The sequence below is a fragment of the Pan paniscus genome, chromosome 20 (genome assembly GCF_029289425.2).
Source record: "Pan paniscus chromosome 20, NHGRI_mPanPan1-v2.0_pri, whole genome shotgun sequence".
Lineage (NCBI taxonomy): Eukaryota > Metazoa > Chordata > Mammalia > Primates > Hominidae > Pan > Pan paniscus.
In genome coordinates, this window is record NC_073269.2 from 60,840,566 (window position 1) to 60,862,572 (window position 22,007).

Sequence of the window (22,007 nt, forward strand, 5' to 3'; positions counted from 1 at the left end):
GTGTGTGGACACTGGTGCCTGCCTTACTGATCAGTTCATACCTCCTGCCAAGGATTCCAATTCATCCAAAAGAGATTGAACCAGGCTGCTAAGAGCCTGGACGTGCAGCCTATCCTGGTTCCTCTTCCACCCCCACATACACAGCAGGAAAGACATTAGTGTGAAATAGATACAACAGCCTAAGAGATGAGGCTGAGCCCAGTGGGAAGGGAATCAGAGGCTACTAGAGACACAGGGACAGAGAAGAGGGAGGGAGACAGATGGAAGGACCTGCACCAGGAGTTATGGGCACAGAAAAGAACATGAAGACACAGAGAGGAAGGAGAGAGACAGACACCAGTGAGGGGAAGCCTCACTCATTCTAGGTGCCATGGATGGGATGATAAAGAGAGATGCCTTCTAAACTCACAACCTCTCTTCCTAGGAGTCCACACAAAACCTTCCCTCCTGGCCCACCCAGGTCCCCTGGTGAAATCAGAAGAGACAGTCATCCTGCAATGTTGGACATCCTGCAGATGTCATGTTTGAGCACTTCCTTCTGCACAGAGAGGGGAAGTTTAACGACACTTTGCGCCTCATTGGAGAGCACCATGATGGGGTCTCCAAGGCCAACTTCTCCATCGGTCGCATGACGGAAGACCTGGCAGGGACCTACAGATGCTACGGTTCTGTTACTCACTCCCCCTATCAGTTGTCAGCTCCCAGTGACTCTCTGGACATCGTTATCATAGGTGAGAGTGTCCGGACATTCTTCTCATTGTCATTGGGACACGGAGTGAATGATCCACGACTTGGAGGCCCAGGTGATTGTAAGAAAGATGAGCTTGGTATTCTTAGGGAGAGAGACTAACTTGGTGAGGTCTGTACAAACAGAGACAGAGAAACAGGAGACACAAGTACAGACCAGGTGTCATAACAGAGGACAGACACAGGGGCCATACAGGGAGTTAGAAAAGACAGAAAGAGTTAAAGGAGACACAGACAGACATGTGCCAGAGAGAGGTGTCCTTCCATGCTGACTTTGCTCACAGACCTGGCACAGGTTAGAAGTTTCATTTCTGTTTTACCTCCACAAAGTGTTCTCTACCAGGAGAACCCAAGGACACCCATATTTCTGACCTGAGTTGGGCCCTGTGGCCTCAGGTCTTGTGGCACCTACAGATGCTGTGTTTATTCTGACACCTCTGCCTTCCATGCAATGGAGAGTAATCGTCGCAGGATATCATGGCCCCAGAACACCAACCCCTGTATGCTGTGTGAACTTCGGGTCCCAGACTGGATTCTGAGGCTCACATTCCAAATAACCCCACATATGATAGGATCACTGAGAGGCACAGAGAGAAATCAAGAACACCAAAAAGCAAAGACATAAACACACAGAGAATGAGCCAGAGGAAGGAGACTGAGAGACTCACTGACACATAAAGAGACAGAAAAGAGGGCAGAGAAGTGGAGAGAATGATGGAAGGGAGCAGAGAAAAGCACTACAATTAGAGTCCTGAGGGAGAGGCACAAGGACATAGAAAGATGGAGATGTGGGGATGAATTGCAGAGATTCCAAAGAGAACTAGAGAGACCGAGAGGCAGAGCAAGACAGATGATAGATGGATAGATATAGATAGATGATAAATAGGTAGATGATAGATAATAGGTTATAGATACATAGATGATGATTGATTGATTCATTGATTAATAGATGATACATAGAGATGATGAAGATGAAGATAGATAGATAATACATAGAGATAGAGAGGCAGACAAAGAGAGAAATCATAGAGAGAGAGAGATGATACATAGATATAGATAATAGATGATTGACGGATAGACAATTGATAGATAAATAGATGATATATAGATATAGATGACAGGTAGAGAATTTGTAGATAGGCACCTAATGGATAAATAGATATATCAATAGATAATAGATAGAAATATGCAGAAAGTTATGAACAGGACACAAAGTGAGAAACTCAGAATTTAAAAAAAGTAACATCAAGTCAACCAATCCAAGGAGAGTCAGAGAGAATAAAACAATCCAAAAAGGGAAAACATATCTAGAGGTGAGAAAGTGAGGTTAGAGACCTAGAGAGACAGAGAAGGTGGAAGGAGGAAATAGACATAAAGAGAGATGGGGTGGAGGGTGAGAGAGAGAGAGAGAGCATTAGGCCATAGAGCAGGGGAGTGAGTTCTCAGCTCAGGTGGGAGGGGAGCTGTGACAAGGAAGAACCTCCCTGAGGAAACTGCCTCTTCTCCTTCCAGGTCTACGTGGGAAACCTTCTCTCTCAGCCCAGCTGGGCCCCACAGTTCAGGCAGGAGAGAGCGTGACCTTGTCCTGCAGCTCCCGGAGCTCCTATGACATCTACCATCTATCCAGGGAGGGGGAGGCTCATGAACGTAGGCTCCCTGCAGAGCCCAAGGTCAATGGAACATTCCAGGCTGACTTTCCTCTGGGCCCTGCCACCCATGGAGGGACCTACAGATGCTTCGGCTCTTTCCGTGACTCTCCCTACAAGTGGTCAGACCTTAGTGACCCACTGCTTGTTTCTGTCACAGGTGAGGAAACCAGTCTGTTCCCCAAATAGTGGGACTCAGACGGACTACAATGGCCACATTCAGGGGAGCCTCAGATGGAGGAGGTGGCCATGGGGGTGTCAGCCAGAGATGCTGGATAGAAGAGACATAAAGCAAACATACAGAAAGAGGCATAGACAGACAGACAGAGCGAGGCAGACAGATCACATTAGGGTTTGGGGTGGTAACTGCAACCCTACCTGAAGCTTGCAGATAGAGCGCAGGCCACATAAACCACTTCCCAGTCTTTGTACAGAAGCCCACCTGGGACACATGTAAACAGCATCAATGCTGACTCAGGAGCATGAAAGGCCAGGCTCAGATTGGAAAGACTAGAGGTAGAATTGGCCGCCCACCATTGCCCATTTCCAGAAGCCCCCACCTCTCACCAAAGAGTGATTTCCACATGGGGGGCACAGATGCAACCATCGTTGGGGGAGCCCCAATGTCTCTTGATGGGAGGCATTTTCCACCCTGGACATCTCTTGCTCTCTCCACACCTTGGAGACTCAGTGGGGGAGTCTTCTCTGGGGACTCGGGGAGGGCCTCCCCGGGACTCGCAGGATTTCCAAGCTAGATGACAACATGACAGGTGGAAACAGGCCCATTCCTTCACCAGGGGCCCCAAGCTCCATCCCAGGAGATGAGAAGAGGCTCTTCTCATTGGTCAGTGGATCCCTGAGGGGACAGAGGCTCAGCACTGAAGGCTGAGAAGGATCTGCCACTTCTCCGCTCAGTGGCCTCAAGCCAGACATCTTCCCTACAGACTTGCAGTGATTCTCCATCAGCATTTAGGGCTGTGGCCACCAACCTGGGTGTTGGTCTGTAGGAACTTTTCATTTCTGACCTTCCATAACTGAGTTCTCTTCCTAAATGTGGAATGCCTTGTCCTCCATGTTACTCTCTCCCCAGAAAGAATGTGTGGCTTGTCTGCTCTCCAGCCCTGTCATGGAGATTGATAATCCTTAGGGAGCAAGAGGAGAGGGAAAGAACAAAGTATGGGACCACCTAGGTGCTACTGGTTGAGGTTCCATTTGCCAGTGAAGGGACTTCACTCAGCCGAGGGGGCAACTCAGGGAAGTCAGCCGAGGGAGGGCATTAGAATAGAGAGAACTGAGCTCACCCAGTAAATGACTCCTTCACTAACTCATTCATCTAATATTTATTTCACACCTACCATCAGTTCTCTCTGTTTCATGGCCAGGAGTAAACAGCACGGCCAAGCTCCTTGGTTCATGATGCTCACATTGCTGTGGGGTGGGAGAGAGAGGCAGAACATGAATGAATGAATGAATGAGAGAATGAATGAATGAGTGAATGATGGAATGAGTGAATGAATGAATGAATGTATGAATTAGTGAGTGAATCCTTAGCACTTGGTGAAAGTGCCGTGCACAGAATGAAATGAATGAACGTGGAACGTTGTCATTTGGAGTGTACAGGAGGGAACGTCTCACTGAGACCTCATCAGAGAGATCACATTTAAACTCCGATCTTAGAGACAAGAGGGAGTGAGCCCTGGAGAGTGTGTTGAAAGGAACTTTCATGGACTTAGGACATTGGGGATGACCCTAATGTGAGAATGAGCTTGGTGTGTTCCAAGAAGTCCATGGACCTGCCATATGGTGAGGGCTGGTCAGAATCCAGACAGATTTCTAAATGCCCTTGTGCTTGTAAGGAAAGTGAGTCCTGTGGTTGGGAGTGGACTTATACCTTGGGTCAGGTCCAGCAATTATCTTTCTAAATCCTCTCTAATTGCCTGAACCACTTCTATCAACAACTGAGAAAAGAGGAGTGTTAAACACCCCACTGTGGCCGTGGATTTGCCTACCTGTCCATTTATTTCCGTGACTCTTCCTCCATGTATATTTGCAGGAATGTTACTGGGAGTGGTTAAGTGTAAACTGATTATATATTCCTGGTAAATTTAAAATGCTATAAATTTACCTGCTTTTTTCCTACATTTTATGCTTAATGTTTTCCGCTGATTTTTCCCAAAGACTAATTTTGTCTAATTTTAATATAGTTATGCCACATTTCTAACAGTTAGTGATTGCTTGGTATATTCCTACATTGTTTAATTTCAAACTCTGTGAATTGTTAAGATTGAGATGTGTCCTTTGTAAATTTCAAACAATTCGCCTTAGAAAGTAAGACTTTCTGACAATCTTTTGTTCATGTTTGAGCAGTTCTTCCAATCATATTTTTGTTATTATTACGTTGTGTTTTCCTGATTCCCTTTTTTTCCCACTGACTTCTGTGGTTTTCTATTTCAAACATTCTATTTTTGATCTATGTCGTTTAGGAATATATATATGGTGTACTCATCCTGAAGTTGTTACATATTTTTTAAATTGAAATTAATCATTTCAGAGATTAAACTGCAAATATAAAAACATATTTCCACTCTTCCTGTGTAAGAACAGGATTTTAGAGCATATTTAGTATGTATGTTTGTATTTACTTATATGATGTTTTGTTTTGTGGTATACATAATTCTATCTTTTTCAGAAATTACACAGGGGCATGTTTTCATACACTATTTTATGGTCCATATTCATTTTTGGCATAGCCATATTTTTAGTTCTTCCTCTGCTCTTAGTTATTGTCAGAATCTTCGACACCCCATCTGGTTTCACTTTCTTTATCTTTGAGGCACGGTCATCAGAATTTCCTTTAGGGTCAGTGAGAAAAGCTTTCTTTGCCCTTTTGTCTTTCAGTGCTGTTTCTTTCCTGCGTTGATCTTGGACAGTAACTGTACTATGTAAGGAATTGTCGGTGGCTGGCGACGGTATCTTAGCTGGGTAAAGATGCTATTCAACTGGCTTATGTTTTCCTTTTTTCTGTGGGGAAGACAATGCTTGGCTCCCTATAAATCCTTACCAGCTGATCCTTTCCCTCTGGCTAATTTTAAGGGTTGGTTGTGCTTTTATGCTGCTTTTCTGTAATGTTGAACGTGAGGTGTGTTTACTTCATTCTGCCTGGCATTCACTGGATTTCTTGAACCTGTGGATTGATGGATGTGTCTACTTCCTCCAAATAATCAACAATTGCCTCTTTAAAGATTGCTTCTGACCTGTTTTCTCGTTCTTTCTTTTTGGAACTCAAGTTGGGAGCATTCTAAAACTGTTGTCAATTTTTACCCTGTCACAAAACTGCTCTTTCTTGTTTCAGTTATTTTCTTTTTCTCTGCATTAATATTGACGGTTTCCTCTGTCATAGAGGATAAATACTCTCTTCACTGTTGTGTACACAACATTTTAACTAGTTATTCTGGTTTAAATTTAATATTGACTTGAGAAGAATCACTTGAACCTGCCTCTCCCCTCTCCCCTCTCCCCTGTCCCCTGTCCCCTCTCCCCTCCCCCCCTCCCCTCTCCCCTCTCCCCTCTCCCCTCTTTCCACGGTCTCCCTCTGATGCCGAGCCGAAGCTGGACGGTACTGCTGCCATCTCAGCTCACTGCAACCTCCCTGCCTGATTCTCCTGCCTCAGCCTGCCGAGTGCCTGCGATTGCAGGCGTGCGCCGCCACGCCTGACTGGTTTTCGTATTTTTTTGGTGGAGACGGGGTTTCGCTGTGTCGGCCGGGCTGGTCTCCAGCTCCTAACCGTGAGTGATCCGCCAGCCTCGGCCTCCCGAGGTGCCGGGATTGCAGACGGAGTCTCGTTAACTCAGTGCTCAATGGCGCCCAGGCTGGAGTGCAGTGGCGTGAACTCGGCTCGCTACAACCACCTCCCAGCCGCCTGCCTTGGCCTCCCTAAGTGCCGAGATTGCAGCCTCTGCCTGGCAGCCACCCCGTCTGGGAAGTGAGGAGCGTCTCCGCCTGACCGCCCATCGTCTGGGATGTGAGGAGCCCCTCTGCCTGGCTGCCAAGTCTGGAAAGTGAGGAGCGTCTCTGCCCGGCCGCCATCCCATCTAGGAAGTGAGGAGCGCCTCTTCCCGGCCGCCATCACATCTGGGAAGTGAGGAGCGTCTCTGCCCGGCCGCCCATCGTCTGAGATGTGGGGAGCACCTCTGCCCTGCCGCCCCGTCCGGGATGTGAGGAGCGTCTCTGCCTGGCCGCCCTGTCTGAGAAGTGAGGAGACCCTCTGCCTGGCAACCGCCCTGTCTGAGAAGTGAGGAGCCCCTCCGCCCGGCAGCCACCCCATCTGAGAAGTGAGGAGCGTCCTCCCTCCTCGTCTGGGAGGGAGGTGGGGGGGTCAGCCCCCCGCCCGGCCAGCCGCCCCGTCCGGGAGGTGAGGGGCGCCTCTGCCCGGCCGCCCCTACCGGGAAGTGAGGAGCCCCTCTGCCTGGCCAGCCGCCTCGTCCGGGAGGGAGGTGGGGGGGTCAGCCCCCCGCCCGGCCAGCCGCCCCGTCCAGGAGGTGAGGGGCGCCTCTGCCCGGCCGCCCCTACCGGGAAGTGAGGAGCCCCTCTGCCCGGCCAGCCGCTTCGTCCGGGAGGGAGGTGGGGGGGTCAGCCCCCCGCCTGGCCAGCCGCCCCGTCCGGGAGGTGAGGGGTGCCTCTGCCCAGCCGCCCCTACTGGGAAGTGAGGAGCCCCTCTGCCTGGCCAGCCGCCTCGTCCGGGAGGGAGGTGGGGGGGTCAGCCCCCCGCCCGGCCAGCCACCCCGTCCGGGAGGTGAGGGGCGCCTCTGCCCGGCCGCCCCTACCGGGAAGTGAGGAGCCCCTCTGCCCGGCCAGCCGCCTCGTCCGGGAGGGAGGTGGGGGGGTCAGCCCCCCGCCCGGCCAGCCGCCCCGTCCGGGAGGGAGGTGGGTGGGTCAGCCCCCCGCCCGGCCAGCCGCCCCGTCCGGGAGGGAGGTGGGGGGATCAGGCCCCCACCTGGCCAGCTGCCCCGTCCGGGAGGGAGGTGGGGGGATCAGCCCCCCACCCGGCCAGCTGCCCTGTCCAGGAGGTGAGGGGCGCCTCTGCCCGGCCGCCCCTACTGGGAAGTGAGGAGCCCCTCTGCCCGGCCAGCCGCTCTGTCCGGGAGGGAGGTGGGGGGGTCAGCCCCCCGCCCGGCCAGCCGCCCCGTCCGGGAGGGAGGTGGGGGGGTCAGCCCCCCGCCTGGCCAGCCGCCCCGTCCGGGAGGGAGGTGGGGGGGTCAGCCCCCCGCCCGGCCAGCTGCCCTGTCCGGGAGGTGAGGGGTGCCTCTGCCTGGCCGCCCCTACCGGGAAGTGAGGAGCCCCTCTGCCCAGCCAGCCACCCCGTCCGGGAGGGAGGTGGGGCGGGTCAGCCCCCCGCCGGGCCAGCCGCCCCGTCGGGGAAGTGAGGGGCGCCTCTGCCTGGCCGCCCCTACTGGGAAGTGAGGAGCCCCTCTGCCCGGCCAGCCGCCCTGTCTGGGAGGGAGGTGGGGGGTCAGCCCCCCGCCCGGCCAGCCGCCCCGTCTGGGAGGGAGGTGGGGGGATCAGCCCCCCACCCGGCCAGCTGCCCTGTCCGGGAGGTGAGGGGTGCTTCTGCCCGGCCGCCCCTACTGGGAAGTGAGGAGCTCCTCTGCCCGGCCACCACCCCATCTGGGAGGTGTACTCAACAGCTCATTGAGAACGGGCCATGAAGACAATGGCGGTTTTGTGGAATAGAAAGGAGGGAAAGGTGGGGAAAAGATTGAGAAATCGGATGGTTGCCGTGTCTGTGTAGAAAGAGGTAGACATGGGAGACTTTTCATTTTGTTCTGTACTAAGAAAAATTCTTCTGCCTTGGGATCCCGTTGATCTGTGACCTTACCCCCAACCCTGTGCTCTTTGAAACATGTGCTGTATCCACTCAGGGTTGAATGGATTAAGGGCGGTACAAGATGTGCTTTGTTAAACAGATGCTTGAAGGCAGCATGTTCGTTAAGAGTCATCACCACTCCCTAATCTCAAGTACCCAGGGACACAAACACTGCGGAAGGCCGCAGGGTCCTCTGCCTAGGAAAACCAGAGAACTTTGTTCACTTGTTTATCTGCTGACCTTCCCTCCACTATTGTCCTGTGACCCTGCCAAATCCCCCTCTGCGAGAAACACCCAAGAATGATCAATAAAAAAGAAAAAATAAAAAATAAAAAAAATAAATTTAATATTGACTTTATCTACATATCACAATTGATTACTGTGTACAGACTTTCTTTTCTATTAGTATAAATTTATGAGGTACACTTGTAATTTTGTGACATGAGTATGTTGCAGAGTGGTGAAGTCAGGACTTTTACTATATCCATCACCCAAATACCGTACATTGTACTCATTAAGCAAATTCTCATCACTCACCCACGTCCCGCCACCTTCCAGCCTTCTAGCCTCCGCTGTCCGTCATTCCACACTCTACGTCCATGTGTACACAATATTCACCTCCCATGTAGAGTGAGAAGATGTGGTATTTGTCTTTCTGAGTTGTTTTATGTAAAATAATGGCGTCCAGCTCCATCTATGTTGCTGCAAAAGACATGGTATTATTTTTATGACCAAATAGTATTTCGTTGTGTATACACGCATCCTTTTTTAAATCCAATCATTCATTCACAGACACTTAGATTGATTTCATATCTTTGCTATTGCAAACAGTGCTGCAATAAACATACAGGTGCAGGTATTTTTTGAGTAGATACCCAGCAGCGGGACCCCTAGATCGAATGGTGTTTCTATTTTTGGTTCTCTGCCAAATTTCCATACTGTCTTCCATAGAGGCTATACTAATTTACATACCGGCCAACAGTGTATAAGAGTTTCCTTTTCTCTGCATCCTTGCCAACACCTGTTATATGTTTCACTTTTTCTTTTTTTCTTTTTGAGATGGAGTCTTCCACTGTCACCCAGCCTGGAGTGCAGTGGCGCCATCTCCACGCGCTGCAACCTCCACCACCCGGGTTCAAATGATTCTCCTGCCTCAGCCTCCTGAGTAGCTGGGATTACAGAACCACTCCACCACGCCCAGCTAATCTTTTGTATATTTAGTACAGACGGGGTTTCACTATGTTGGTCAGGCTGGTCTCAAACTCCTGACCTCATGATCCACCCGCCTCAGCATCCCAAAGTGCTGGGATTACAGGCGTGAGCCACCACTCCCCACCAGCATTTTTAGTAATAGCCATTCTGACTACTGTAAGATGATATCTCTTTGTGGTTTCAATTTGCATTTCTCTGATGATTAGTGATGTTGGACATTTGTTCATATGCTGTTTGGCCATTCGTATGTCTTCTTTTGAAAAATGTCTGTGTATATCCCTTTGCCCACTTTTTAATGCTATTATTTGAGGGGTTATGTTTAGTTGTTTGAGTTGCCTAGAAATTCTGGATGTTAGTCCCCTGTTGAGTGCATAGTTTGCAAACATTTCCATTCATTCTGTGGGTTGTCTGTTCACCCTGCTACTATTTCCTTTGCTTGGCAGAAGCTCTTTCGTTTATTAAGTCCCATTGGTCTAGTTTTATTTTTATTGCCTGTGCTTTTGAGGTCTTAGTGATGAATTCTTTGCCCAGACCAATGCCCAGAAGAGTTTCTCTTTGGGTTTCCACCAGTGATTTTATAGTTCTGGATTTACATTTAAGCTGCTAATTACCTTAAGTTAATTTATGTGTATAATGACAGATACAGGTCCAGTTTTATTCTTCTGCATATGGCTATTTAGTTTTCCCAGCACCTTTTATTGAAAAGGAAATCTTTCTCCAGTGTATGTTTTGTTAACGTAGTCAATGATTATTCACTGTAGATATGAGGCTGTATTTCTGGGCTCTCTATTCTGGTCTATTGATCTCTGTTTCTGTGTCTATACCAGCACTGTGCTATTTAAGTTACTATAGCCTTACAGCATAGTTTGAAGTCAGATAGCGTGATGCCTCCAGGTTTCTACATTCACCTAGAATTGCTTTCTCTATTAGGATCTTTTTTGGTTCTGTATGAATTTTAGGATTGCTTTTTCTAATTCTGTGAAAACTGGTGTTACTATTTTCATATAAGAATTGCACTGAATCTGTAGATTGCTTTAGGCAGTATGGTCATTTTAACAATATTAATTCTTATGATCCATGAGCGTGGGATTTTTTTTTCTTTTTTTTTGTATTATCTATAATTGCTTTCATTGGTGTCTTACACCTTTCCTGGTACAGATCTTTCACCACCTTGGTTAAATGTATTCCTGAGTGTTTTAATTTTGCGTATCTATTGTAAACGGCATTGCCTTCTTGATTTGGTTCTCAGCTAGATCATTATAGGTGTAGAGAAATGCTACTGGCTTTTACATATTGATTTTGTATTCTGAAACTTTACTTAGTTCATTTATCAATCATAAGAATTTTTGGCAGGGTCTTTAGGATTTTCTAGATTTAAGATCATAGCATCAGAAATAAAAATAATTTTACTTCCTCTTTTCTAATTTGGATTTTTACTTCTTCCTGTTGCCCGATAGCTCTGACAAGGCTTCCAGTACTATACTGATAGGAAGTGGTGGATGTCCGTGTCCTTGTCTTGTGCCAGTTCTCAGAGGAGTGCTTTTAACTTTTCCTGTTCAGTATGATGTTGACTCTAGATATGTCATCTATGGCTTTTATTATTTTGAGGTATGTTCTTTCTATGCCTAAGTTTTTGAGGGTTTTCATCAGGTAAGGATGTTGAATTTTTTTCAGATGCTTTTCTTTATGTCTATTGAGATGATCATATGGTTTTTGTTCTGGATTCTGCTCGTTCTTCTAAGTGGATGAGACATGCCAGAAAAGCATTTAGTCAGCCATCTTGGAAACAAGCATCTCAGATGTTTTCTTTCTCTATAGCTCATTCTTTCTTACCAGTGTTTTCAATTTTGTACTTAATTTTGTAAAGAGAGTAAATGATATAATTTCCACATATGTTTCCTCTGCCAAATCAGACTCACTATGCTTCCTTTACTTGTATGCATAACCTACACAGCAATACACACAAACATTTATTGCTTTGGAGAATTAGTTTGGGAACATTTTTGAAATGTACAGAAAAATGTATATCTTCAAAAGAAATTTCTTTTTGTGGCAAAAGACTTCTGAAGGTGCTCATGATGATATAGGGAGAAGAGGGGTTCTGGACAGGAAGAATTTTATGAAGGTGAGATGGGGAAATAGCTCCATTTCAGAGCTTCTGGGGAGAGAGGGGCCTGGCCCACATGGAAAGGTCTCTGATCTTACCCCCACCCTCCAGCCCCTGTTCTCCAGAACTATACTGTGGAGAGTTCCATCAGGATTGTTGTGGCTGGTCTGGACTTCCTGGCTCTTTTGGCAATGCTGGCTAAGACCTGGTGGAGCCATGAGGGGCCACAGGTGGAAATGGAAGAAACATGACTGAAGCTGGCTGGAGTGAATGGGGCGACATTCTGTCTGTGGGAGATTGGCCAGATGGGTTTCAAGTGTTTTGTATCAGCTGTGACTTTTAGTGATGTTCTTGCTACCACAATATCCACTCGTCCATCCCGAATAATTGTGACGAAATATTGTCCTTGGGATAATATTCATTTGCTAAAGACAGGAATGATACCTCAAGGTGCCACTATATACATCGAGGGGATCCACAAAAGTCCATTCAGTAAAATGTAGTTGGCATCTTAGGGTAGGTTGATTCCACCTCTAAAAAAGTAGGTACAACATCAGGTTGATTTTTCCGAAGAAAAGTGGTGATTGGCCATCTTTAGTCTCAATGTAAACTGTAATACTGATGAGTGTGGAAAAGGCAGGGAAGAGGATTGACAATAAGTGACACTCGTTTTCATCTGAGCTTTGAGACTGAAAGAGGAACACAGGAGTGAGATGCAGGGGAACAAACCCCTTCTTTTTCCAGCTAAACAGAGTGGAAGTTGGACACTGAGTTTTGGCGTACAGCAAAATCCTAAGTCCATTGTTGGGTTGAACGTGGTCATGTTGTACATCCTGGTTTCACAGCAGACACTGGAGGAAAACAGCCTGTATTCATAAGAGGCTGTCCCTCGGGTCACTGCCCAGAATATCCGGAGTTGGTGCTCACAGGGTTGGGAACTCTCCTGGACCAGACAGGCTCTGGATATGGGGGGCACCAAGCTCCCCGGGGCCATGCCTCCACAGCTCTCTTCTCACCTCATTCTTGACCATTTCCCAAACCTCTGACCTCACCTTCATTCATCCATGGTGAACACATTAAATCTGGCCTTCAAAGCTTGAGACAGAGGAGAATTGGGCTTCATCTCTGGGAACTAAAGTGGGGAGTGGAGACTCAGTTCTGGCCTGAGAGGAGGGAGAAGACCCTGGATCCCCGCATGGATGGGAAGAAGTACGTGTTTCTCTTTTGTGCTTGGACCCTGTGTCCAAGCATGTCCGAGATATGATGAAGATGAATCTTCCTTTCCTTGTCTATTTTCTCATGCCAGAGAATTGGAATCTTATATTCCATTAACTCTTTCTGTTCTGTTCATCCAGATTCTATGAAGGAGAAAGGAAGAGATGTGATACTGTAATTTTGCTCCATTTGTCTAAAATGGGTAGGCTGCAACTCCTCTTGAAGTGATACCTTTTCTAACTCTTGTTGGAGGTGTCTCAGGACTCATTACTTCGGGGAACCTGCAACTGTGTCAGTCTAGGGAAACTGCAAATATTCTTGTCTTACATTTGTCTCCAGCCAATTGTGATGGACTCCAGTGACCTGCAATTGCTGTTACTGCAGGTAAAATGTACCTGAGTCAGGCCACAGTTCTCCTGGACTATGAGCCCCTGGCCATGTTCCTGAGGCAATTCTGTTCATCTAAATATAATAATAATAACACACTAAAAATGGCAAGCCATTGTTAATTCCTGAAGTCTCATTTGAAAATTACTAAATGTCTGTTATTTTTTGGTGTTTACATTATATGTAGACAGATAAACTACACACACACACACACACACACACATGCACAAAGAAGAATGGATTGGTTCATGTAGAAAAGTAAATAATTCAAGATGAGAGGATGAAATGTCATGGCACCTACTATTCTATTTTAGATAAAAGGTCTATGAAAAGATTGATTTCTTTTCATGTTTTATTTGTTGACATTTGAACACAAACTATGTAAGTGAGGGAGTCGATTTGAAAGGGAGAAGAGCAAGTTCAAACACATTCAGGTGAGGTCATGTTTTACATGTTTTAATTGAAATGATCCATCTTGGGAGTAGATCAATAACTGAGATGGTGCCAGGAATGTTAAAAAAACTTTTGTCAGTCCTAAATATTGACAAATAAAATGTAATTAAACTCTTAGAAGAAAACACAAAGGAAAGCTTCACAACATCGGATTTGGCAGTGATTCTTTAGATGTGACAACAATGGCACAGGCTACTACAGAAAAAATAAACAAATTAGACTTTATGAAAATTTTGAAATATTGTGACTCAAAAGACAACATCGGTTACTTCACATGCCAAGGAAAAAGAACTTTTAAGACGATATTATCAAAGTAAAAAGACAACCCACAGAATGGGAGAAAATGTTTTCAAACCATACCACCTGTAAGGGATTAACATCCAGAATATACAGACAACTCCTAAAACTCAGTCACAATAAACTCAATTCAAAAATGGGCAAAGTACTTAAACAGACATTTCTCCAAAGAACATACACATGAAAAGATATTCAGCATCACGAATCATTAGGGAAATACTAACTAAAACTACACCAGATGCCATTTCATACCCCTTAGGATGGGGATCATCAAAACAACAACAACAACAACAAAGTTTCTATACATTAACAACAAACTATCCAAAAAATTCACAAGAAAATAAGCCCATTTACAATAACTACAGAAAACAAAACATGCAGGAATAAATTCACCCAAGGAGTAGAAAGATCTGTACACAAAAGCTATAAAACATTGATGAAAAAACTCAAGAAAAAAACAAATAAATCGAAAGATATTCCATGTTCACGGATCAGAAGGATTAATGTTGTTAAAATGTCCATTCTATCCAAAGTGATTCAATGCAACCATTATCAAAAATCCAATGACTTTTTTTTACAGAAATAGAAAAAACAGTCCTAAAATTCATGTGGAACCACAAAACATCTCAAATAACCAAAGCCATCTAAAGGGAAAGGAACAAAGTTGGAAGCATCACATTACCTAAACACAAACTACATTACAAAGTTACAGTAATTAAAACAACACAGTACTTGCATAAAAACAGACACATAGACCAATGGAAGTGATTTGTAGCCCAGGAAAAAAATGCATGCATTTAGGGTCAAACAATTTTTGGGATGTGTCAAGAACACACAATGGAGAAGGAACAGTCTCTTTAATAAATGGGATTGGGAGACTGCATGTCCACATGCAGAAGAATGGAAGTGGACATTTGTCTCACAAAACATACAAAGTCAACTCAAGATAGATTAATGACTTAAATGTAAGATGAAAGACTATAATCCCAGCAATTAGGGAGGCCAAGGCGGGAGGATCACCTAAGGTCAGGATTCCAAGACCACCATGGCCAACATGGTGAAATCCCGCGTCTAATAAAAATACAAAAACAGCTGGGTGTGGTTGTGGGTGCCTGTAATCTCAGCTACTCGGGAGGTTGAGACAGGAGAATCACTTGAACCCAGGAAGTAGAGGTTGCAGTGAGCCGAGATCGCACCACTGCACTCCAGCCTGGGCAACAGAGTGAGACTCCATCTTAAAAAAAAAAAAAAACTACTAAAAGAAATCAAGGGAAAACTCCACTGGCTTGGGCAAAACCATTTTGGATATTAACCCAAAGGCCCAGGCAACAAAAGCAAAAGTAGACAAATGACATTATATCAAATTGAAAGTTTCTGCAAAGAAAAAAAAAACTCAACAAGTGGAAAGACAACCTATGGAATGGGAGAATATATTTGCACCCATACATCTAATAAGGAATTAATATCCAAAATATATAAGAAACTCAAACAACTCAATGGTAAGAAATCAAATAACCCAACTTAAAAAAATGGACAAAGTATCTGAATAGACATTTCTAAGAATAAGACAAATCACCAAAAGGTATATGAAAAAATGATTAGCATTACTAAACATCAGCTAAATAAAAATTAAAACTAGAATGAGATATCACCTCACACCTCTTAGAATGACCATTAACAGTCTGGGCATGGTGGCTCATGCCTGTAATTCAGGCACTTTGGGAGGCCGAGCCAGGGAGATTACCTGAGGTCAGCAGTTCGAAACCAGCCTGGCCAATATGGTGAAACCCCATCCCTACTAAAAATACAAAAATTAGCAGAGTTTGGTGGCGTGCACTTGTAGTCCCAGCTACTCTGGAGAATGAGGCAGGGGAATCGCTTGAACCCAGGAGGCAGAGGTTGCAGGACACCGAGATTGTGCCACTGCACTCCAGCCTGGGTGACACAGCAAGACTGAGTCTCAAAAAAAAAAAAACCATTATCAAAAACATAAAAAATAACAAGGGTTAATGAGGATGTGGAGAAAAGGGAACATTTGTATGCAGTTGATGGGAATGTAAATTAGTACAACCATTATGGAAAACAGTCTGGAAGTTCCTGAAAAAATTAAACATAGAATTCCCATATGTGTCTGCAATCCAACTACTGCACATATATCCAAAGGAAGTGGAATCAGTATGTTGAAGAGATATCTGCATTCCTATGTTTACAGTCGCATTATTCATAACAGCCAAGATGTGGAATCACCCTTACTGCCCATCTATGGGTACATGGACAAAGAAAACGTGGTATACAATAGGAACGTAACGAAGTATTATACAACCTTTACAACAAAGAAGGAAGTCCTGTCATTTGTGACAATGTGAAAAAACTTAGAGAACATTATGTTAAGGGAAACAATCCAGGCACAGAAAGACAAATGCCACATGATCTCACGTGTGGAGTGTAAGAAGTGGAACCTAGAGGAACAGTAAAATGGTCGTCGAAAGAACCTGGGAAGGAGAGGGATTGAAAAGATGTTGGTCAAAGGATGCAAAATTTCAGTTAGAAGAAATCGGTTCAAGAGATCTATTGTATGTCTTGGTGACTCCAGTTAATAGCAACATATGGTGTATTGAACATTACTAAGAGATTAGATTTTAAGTGTTCTCACCACACACACAAAACATACAAGTATGTGAAAAAATAAATATGATAAAGAGGTTGTTTCATCCATTCCACAATGTGTACCTATATGAAAACATCATGATGGACACCACAAATACCCTTTTCCTCATTAATTAAATTTGTTTTGGTTTTTTTTTTGAGACGCAGTTTTGCTGTTGTTGCCCAAGCTGTGGTGCAATGGCGTGATCTCCGCTCACTGCAACCTCTGCCTCCCAGGTTCAAGCGGTTCTCCTGACTCAGCCTCCCAAGCAGCTGGGACTACAGTTGCGTACCACCCCATCCGGCTATATTTGTGTTTCTAGTAGAGACAGGGTTTCGCCATGTTGGCCAGGCTGGTCTCAAACTCCAGACCTCAGGTGATCCACCCGCTTCGCCCTCCCAAAGTGCTAGATTTCAGGCTGAGACACCACGCCCAGCCTGTACATTGACTTTCTGCCCTTAAACTGTGCTGAAGTTTGTTTCTCAGATGTAGGAGCCTTTGGGCAGAGACTATGGGGTTTCTAGGTATAGAAATTATCTCATCTTCAAACAGAGGTAATTTGACTACCTCTCTCTGCTACTCTCTTCTTACTTGGATGCCTTATAATTCTTTCTCTTTCCTGATTGCTCTGTCTAGGACTTCAAGTACTATGTTGAATAGGATGGTGAGAGTGGGCATTCTTGTCTTGTTTCACTTATGAAGGGAACTTCTTCCAGCTTTTACTCATTCAGTATGATGTTGGTTGTGGGTTTGTCATAGGTGGCTCTTATTATATCGAGTTATGTTTATTCAATGCTTAGCTTGTTGAGGGCTTTTAACATGAAGAAATGCTTAGTAAAAAGCATGTTCTACATGTGTGTTGAGAAGATCATGTGGTTTTTGTTTTTAGTTTTGTTTAGGTGATGAATCACATGTATTGATTTGTGTATGTTCAACCAACATTGCACCCTAAGAATAAAGTCGACTTGATCATGGTGGATTCACTTTTTGATATGCTGCGGGATTCGGTTCTTAGTATTTTTTGTGGATTTTTGCATCTATGTTCATCAGGAATATTGGCATGTAGTTTTCTTTTGTTTAATGTTCTTTTCTGTCTTTGGTATCAGGGTGATGCCAGCCTTATAGAATGAGTAAAGGCCACCCTGGGCAAACAGTGAGACCCATCCCTTTTTAAAAATTATGAGTTTTACAAATTTAAAATGCATAGTGAAAAAGTTCTTACAAACTCCAGAAAGGTAGGTGTAAATAAGAGACATTTGTAAGAATGACAGCACATTAAATGTGTAGATTTCAACCTTCAGTTATTGCAATATTCCAGTATCAAGTTGGAGGATGTTATCAGTCTGATATTTTTTCCTCAAATGAGAGAGAGAAAGAAAGACACACGAACAACACAGGGAGAAAAAAAGCACACGTTACAGAGAGACAAAAAGGGAGACAGGGAACTGTGAATTTGGACTCTTGTGTCATAAGACAAATTCTAGATAACACGACCAGACCCTCAATTGACTTGTTGTGTTTTTGCTAATAAGGTGGAATTCTATGATGCGAAATAACTATATAGTCTTTTCTACTGGGATTTAAATCATTTTATCTGTTTCTGGCTTAACAGGAAAAATACAACCATGGAAAATTATGATGATTTATTTAATACAATTGCTCTATAGTGTTAATAAAACCTATTAGGTATTTTGCATATTACATATCAAGGAGAGTTTGAATCTCAGGTAGAAACAAAAAAAATACATCAAAAGTTCCTCATGTGAGTGCAGAATTCAATCATCCTGTGCAGGGGTAAGTGAGTCGGAAATGTGTTTTGAGTCTGGCCGTTGTGCATGATGTGAAGTGACAAGTCTAGTCTGCAGTTTTCAGAAACCCTCATTCCTCCCTTGACTGAACTCACCACTTGAACCTCATATGACGTAGAAGAAGCCTACCTATGTCCCCTTCACATGTTGTGGTCAATGTGTCAACTGCACGATCCAGGCCCCTCACCACATCCTCTGCACCAGTCAGTCGAGCGGAGTCACTGCGTCCTGGCAGCAGAAGCTGCACCATGTCCATGTCACCCACGGTCGTCATCCTGGCATGTCTTGGTGAGTTCTGGAAGGGAAGGAGCACCAGGGTTACACTATGGGCCTGCAGATTGGGTGTCTCCCCAGCAGAGAGCCATGTTCTGAAGCAAGTGAGTGGAGAGGATGAGTTAATTTTCAGTCCAGCGTGGCGCCCAGTGGCTCAGGAGGAAAGGATAGGTTGGTGCCAAGATGAATAGTTCATCATGATCTTTCTTTGCAGGGTTCTTCTTGGACCAGAGCGTGTGGGCACACGTGGGTGAGTCCTTCCCCAAATGATGGGTTGCCATCTTCACCCCAATACAAGTGAATTTTCCGGAAATGGGAGGGAGGCAGCACAGAGGGTGGGCTGATGGGCTGACCATGGAAAGGCCTGGGGGGAGTCTCTCATGAAGTAGTAAGAGGAGATCCTGGGAGTCTCTCATGAACTAGTAAGAGGAGATCCTGGTATGCTCAGCCCTCTGTTTTGTCTTAGCCCTCCCCGGCCTTTCTTCCCCATGGCTGAGTTGAGCTCTGTGTGGCCCAGGCGGGATACTGAGGTGCTCAAAGCTGGGGTGTGTTGGGGGATGTGGTGTCACCGACAGAGGAGGGAAGGGTAGCAGCGTTAGGAACAGCAGGTCCTCTGAGGAGAAGAGGGTAACTCACACCCTCCAGCGTTTCCATGACGGTAGGGGCTGCAGTGTGGCTGCTATCATTCTACCAGAAGAGGTGGGGGAACCACAGCCACGACCCTGCCATTCCAAATCCTCTGAAGGAGCTCAATTGTTTATTGTGGTTCAGGCATTAGCTGATATCCCATTCACAAAGATCATACCCTCCACCCCGTGTCTACTTTGTGTTGTTTGGTGTAACTAATCTTGCAGTATTAAAATCTAGTAAGAGTCCCTTACTCAGCGCCTGCTCAAAGTTCTCAGCTGACACTTTTGTTGTAGGGAGACACCATGTCTATGCAGGATGGGTCCTTCCTGTAGCCCTTGGCACCCACGACCCAGGTGTGGTAGGAGCCTTAGAAAGTGGAAATGGGGAGAATCTTCTGAGCACAGGGAGGGAGGGGCGGCTCCACATCCTCCTCTCTAAGGCGGCATCTCCTTCTCCCCAAGGTGGTCAGGACAAGCCCTTCTGCTCTGCCTGGCCCAGCGCTGTGGTGCCTCAAGGAGGACACGTGACTCTTCGGTGTCACTATCGTCGTGGGTTTAACATCTTCACGCTGTACAAGAAAGATGGGGTCCCTGTCCCTGAGCTCTACAACAGAATATTCTGGAACAGTTTCCTCATTAGCCCTGTGACCCCAGCACACGCAGGGACCTACAGATGTCGAGGTTTTCACCCGCACTCCCCCACTGAGTGGTCGGCACCCAGCAACCCCCTGGTGATCATGGTCACAGGTCAGAGGGCTCCTGTCTGGGCTTCTCCTTGTCCCACCTCCTGAGTCCCAGAGCTTCTGGTGGGGGTGTCCACCAGAGTCCGATCATCCAGGCCCCAACTGTATTTGGGGTAAAGGGGGATTGAATACAGGGGAACGGGTGCTGTGTTGGGAAGAATAACTGTCCCCATCGATGGCCACATTGTAATCCTTGGAGCCTGTGACTATTTATGTTATAGGGCAGGGGATTGAAGGGGAAGATGGAGCTCAGGTTGTTGATGAGTTGACCTTGAGATGGGGAGACGGCCTGGACTCTCCCACTGAGCTCAGTGTAATCACAAGGGTCCATATGAGTGGAGAAGGAAGAGGAGAATGGGGATTAGAGCAGCGTCGTGGGATACTCCACCAGCCACTGTGGGCTTTGAAGGTGGAGGAAGACCACGAGCCATGAAGGGGCTGGAGAAATCAATGGAACTGATTCTCCCGAGTCTCCAGAGGGAATGCAGCCCTGCAGATGCCTTGATTGTAGCCCAGGAAGAACAGGGTCTGATTTCCGTCTCCAGAAGTGGAAGGGGTCAGTGTGTTCTCTCCTGCCGCCATGTTTGTGATAATTTTCTCCAGCAACAACAGGAAACCAACACAGGAACCCAGGTGAAGGACAAGTTAAAAAACCAAACAAGAAGGTTAGCTACCCTGAGATCAGCAAGGGTGCACTGCTGATGCCACCACCAGGCTGGAACCACATAGGGAGGGATCGACAGGAAGAGTTGGGGGTGGAGGGTGAGAGAGAGAGAAAGAGAGCACTAGGCCATAGAGCAGGGGAGTGAGTTCTCAGCTCAGGTGTGACAGGAGCTGTGACAAGGAAGAACCTCCCTGAGGAAACTGCCTCTTCTCCTTCCAGGTCTATATGAGAAACCTTCACTCACAGCCCGGCGGGGCCCCACAGTTCGCACAGGAGAGAATGTGACCTTGTCCTGCAGCTCCCGGAGCTCCTTTGACATCTACCATCTATCCAGGGAGGGGGAGGCCCATGAACTTAGGCTCCCTGCAGTGCCCAGCGTCAATGGAACATTCCAGGCCGACTTCCCTCTGGGTCCTGCCACCCACGGAGAGACCTACAGATGCTTCGGCTCTTTCCATGAATCTCCCTACGAGTGGTCAAACTCAAGTGACCCACTGCTTGTTTCTGTCACAGGTGAGGAAAGCCCATGCCTGTCCCATGTCCTATGATCCTAGAGCCTTAGCTGAGGAGCTTCCTGCTGATGATGGAGAGAAGCATGGACAGATGCAGAGAGAAGATGCAGCATGGTGTGAGGGAGGGATCAGGGCACAGGATGGCAGACAGGGCACCTCCAAACCCTCCTGCATGGCCTGCATAGAAGCTTGCAGTCAGGGCTCCGGGTACCCAGGCAGATGGAGAAAGTGGTCAGGAGAGACCCAGAGAAGGGGAGACTGGGCTCAGTTTGGGGAGATCAGAGGTTCCCTCAGCCCCTCAACCTTACCCATATCCCAGAAGCCCACCCTGGCCTCTCACCTACACAGAGATGTCATCACCAGCAACCCCTACACTTTTTCTTTTCCTTTGAAAAAATGCTGATTGAGGTTAAATATACCTATATAATTTACCAACTTTACCATTTTAGGTGTAAAATCTAGGGATCATAAATACCTTTATATGCTGTGTGCAGTGGCTCACGCCTGTAATCTCAGCATTTTGAGATGCCAAGGCAGGTGGATCATTTAAAATCAGGTGCTGGAGACCAGCCTGGCCAACATGGGGGAACCAATCTTTACTAAAAAGACGAAAAAATAAAATTAGCCAGACATGGTGCTGGGCGCCTATAATCCCAGCGACTTGGGAGGCTGAGGCGGGAGAGCGGCTTAAACCCAGGAGGAGGAGGTTGCAGTGAGCTGAGATCATGCCACTGCACTGCAGCCTGGTGACACAGAGAGACTCTGTCTCTAAATAAACAAATAAATACTTTTATATTCTTCTT

General features: G+C 46.2%; 2 protein-coding genes across 2 annotated transcripts in view; both read left to right on the forward strand.

The window, feature by feature from the left end:
- LOC134729568 (putative killer cell immunoglobulin-like receptor like protein KIR3DP1) overlaps positions 1-22,007 on the forward strand; it is a 32,100-nt gene that overhangs the window by 2,799 nt on the left and 7,294 nt on the right. The window contains 3 exon segments of the mRNA XM_063599658.1: positions 425-504; positions 506-731; positions 2,260-2,553. Coding sequence (XP_063455728.1) covers positions 425-504; positions 506-731; positions 2,260-2,553 — 600 coding nt within the window.
- Positions 18,607-20,076, forward strand: LOC134729574 (killer cell immunoglobulin-like receptor 2DL4). The gene is made up of 3 exons (XM_063599675.1): positions 18,607-18,671; positions 18,871-18,906; positions 19,748-20,076. Exons 1-3 carry the CDS (start codon positions 18,632-18,634, stop codon positions 20,074-20,076), a joined length of 405 nt encoding a protein of 134 aa, XP_063455745.1. The 5' UTR covers positions 18,607-18,631.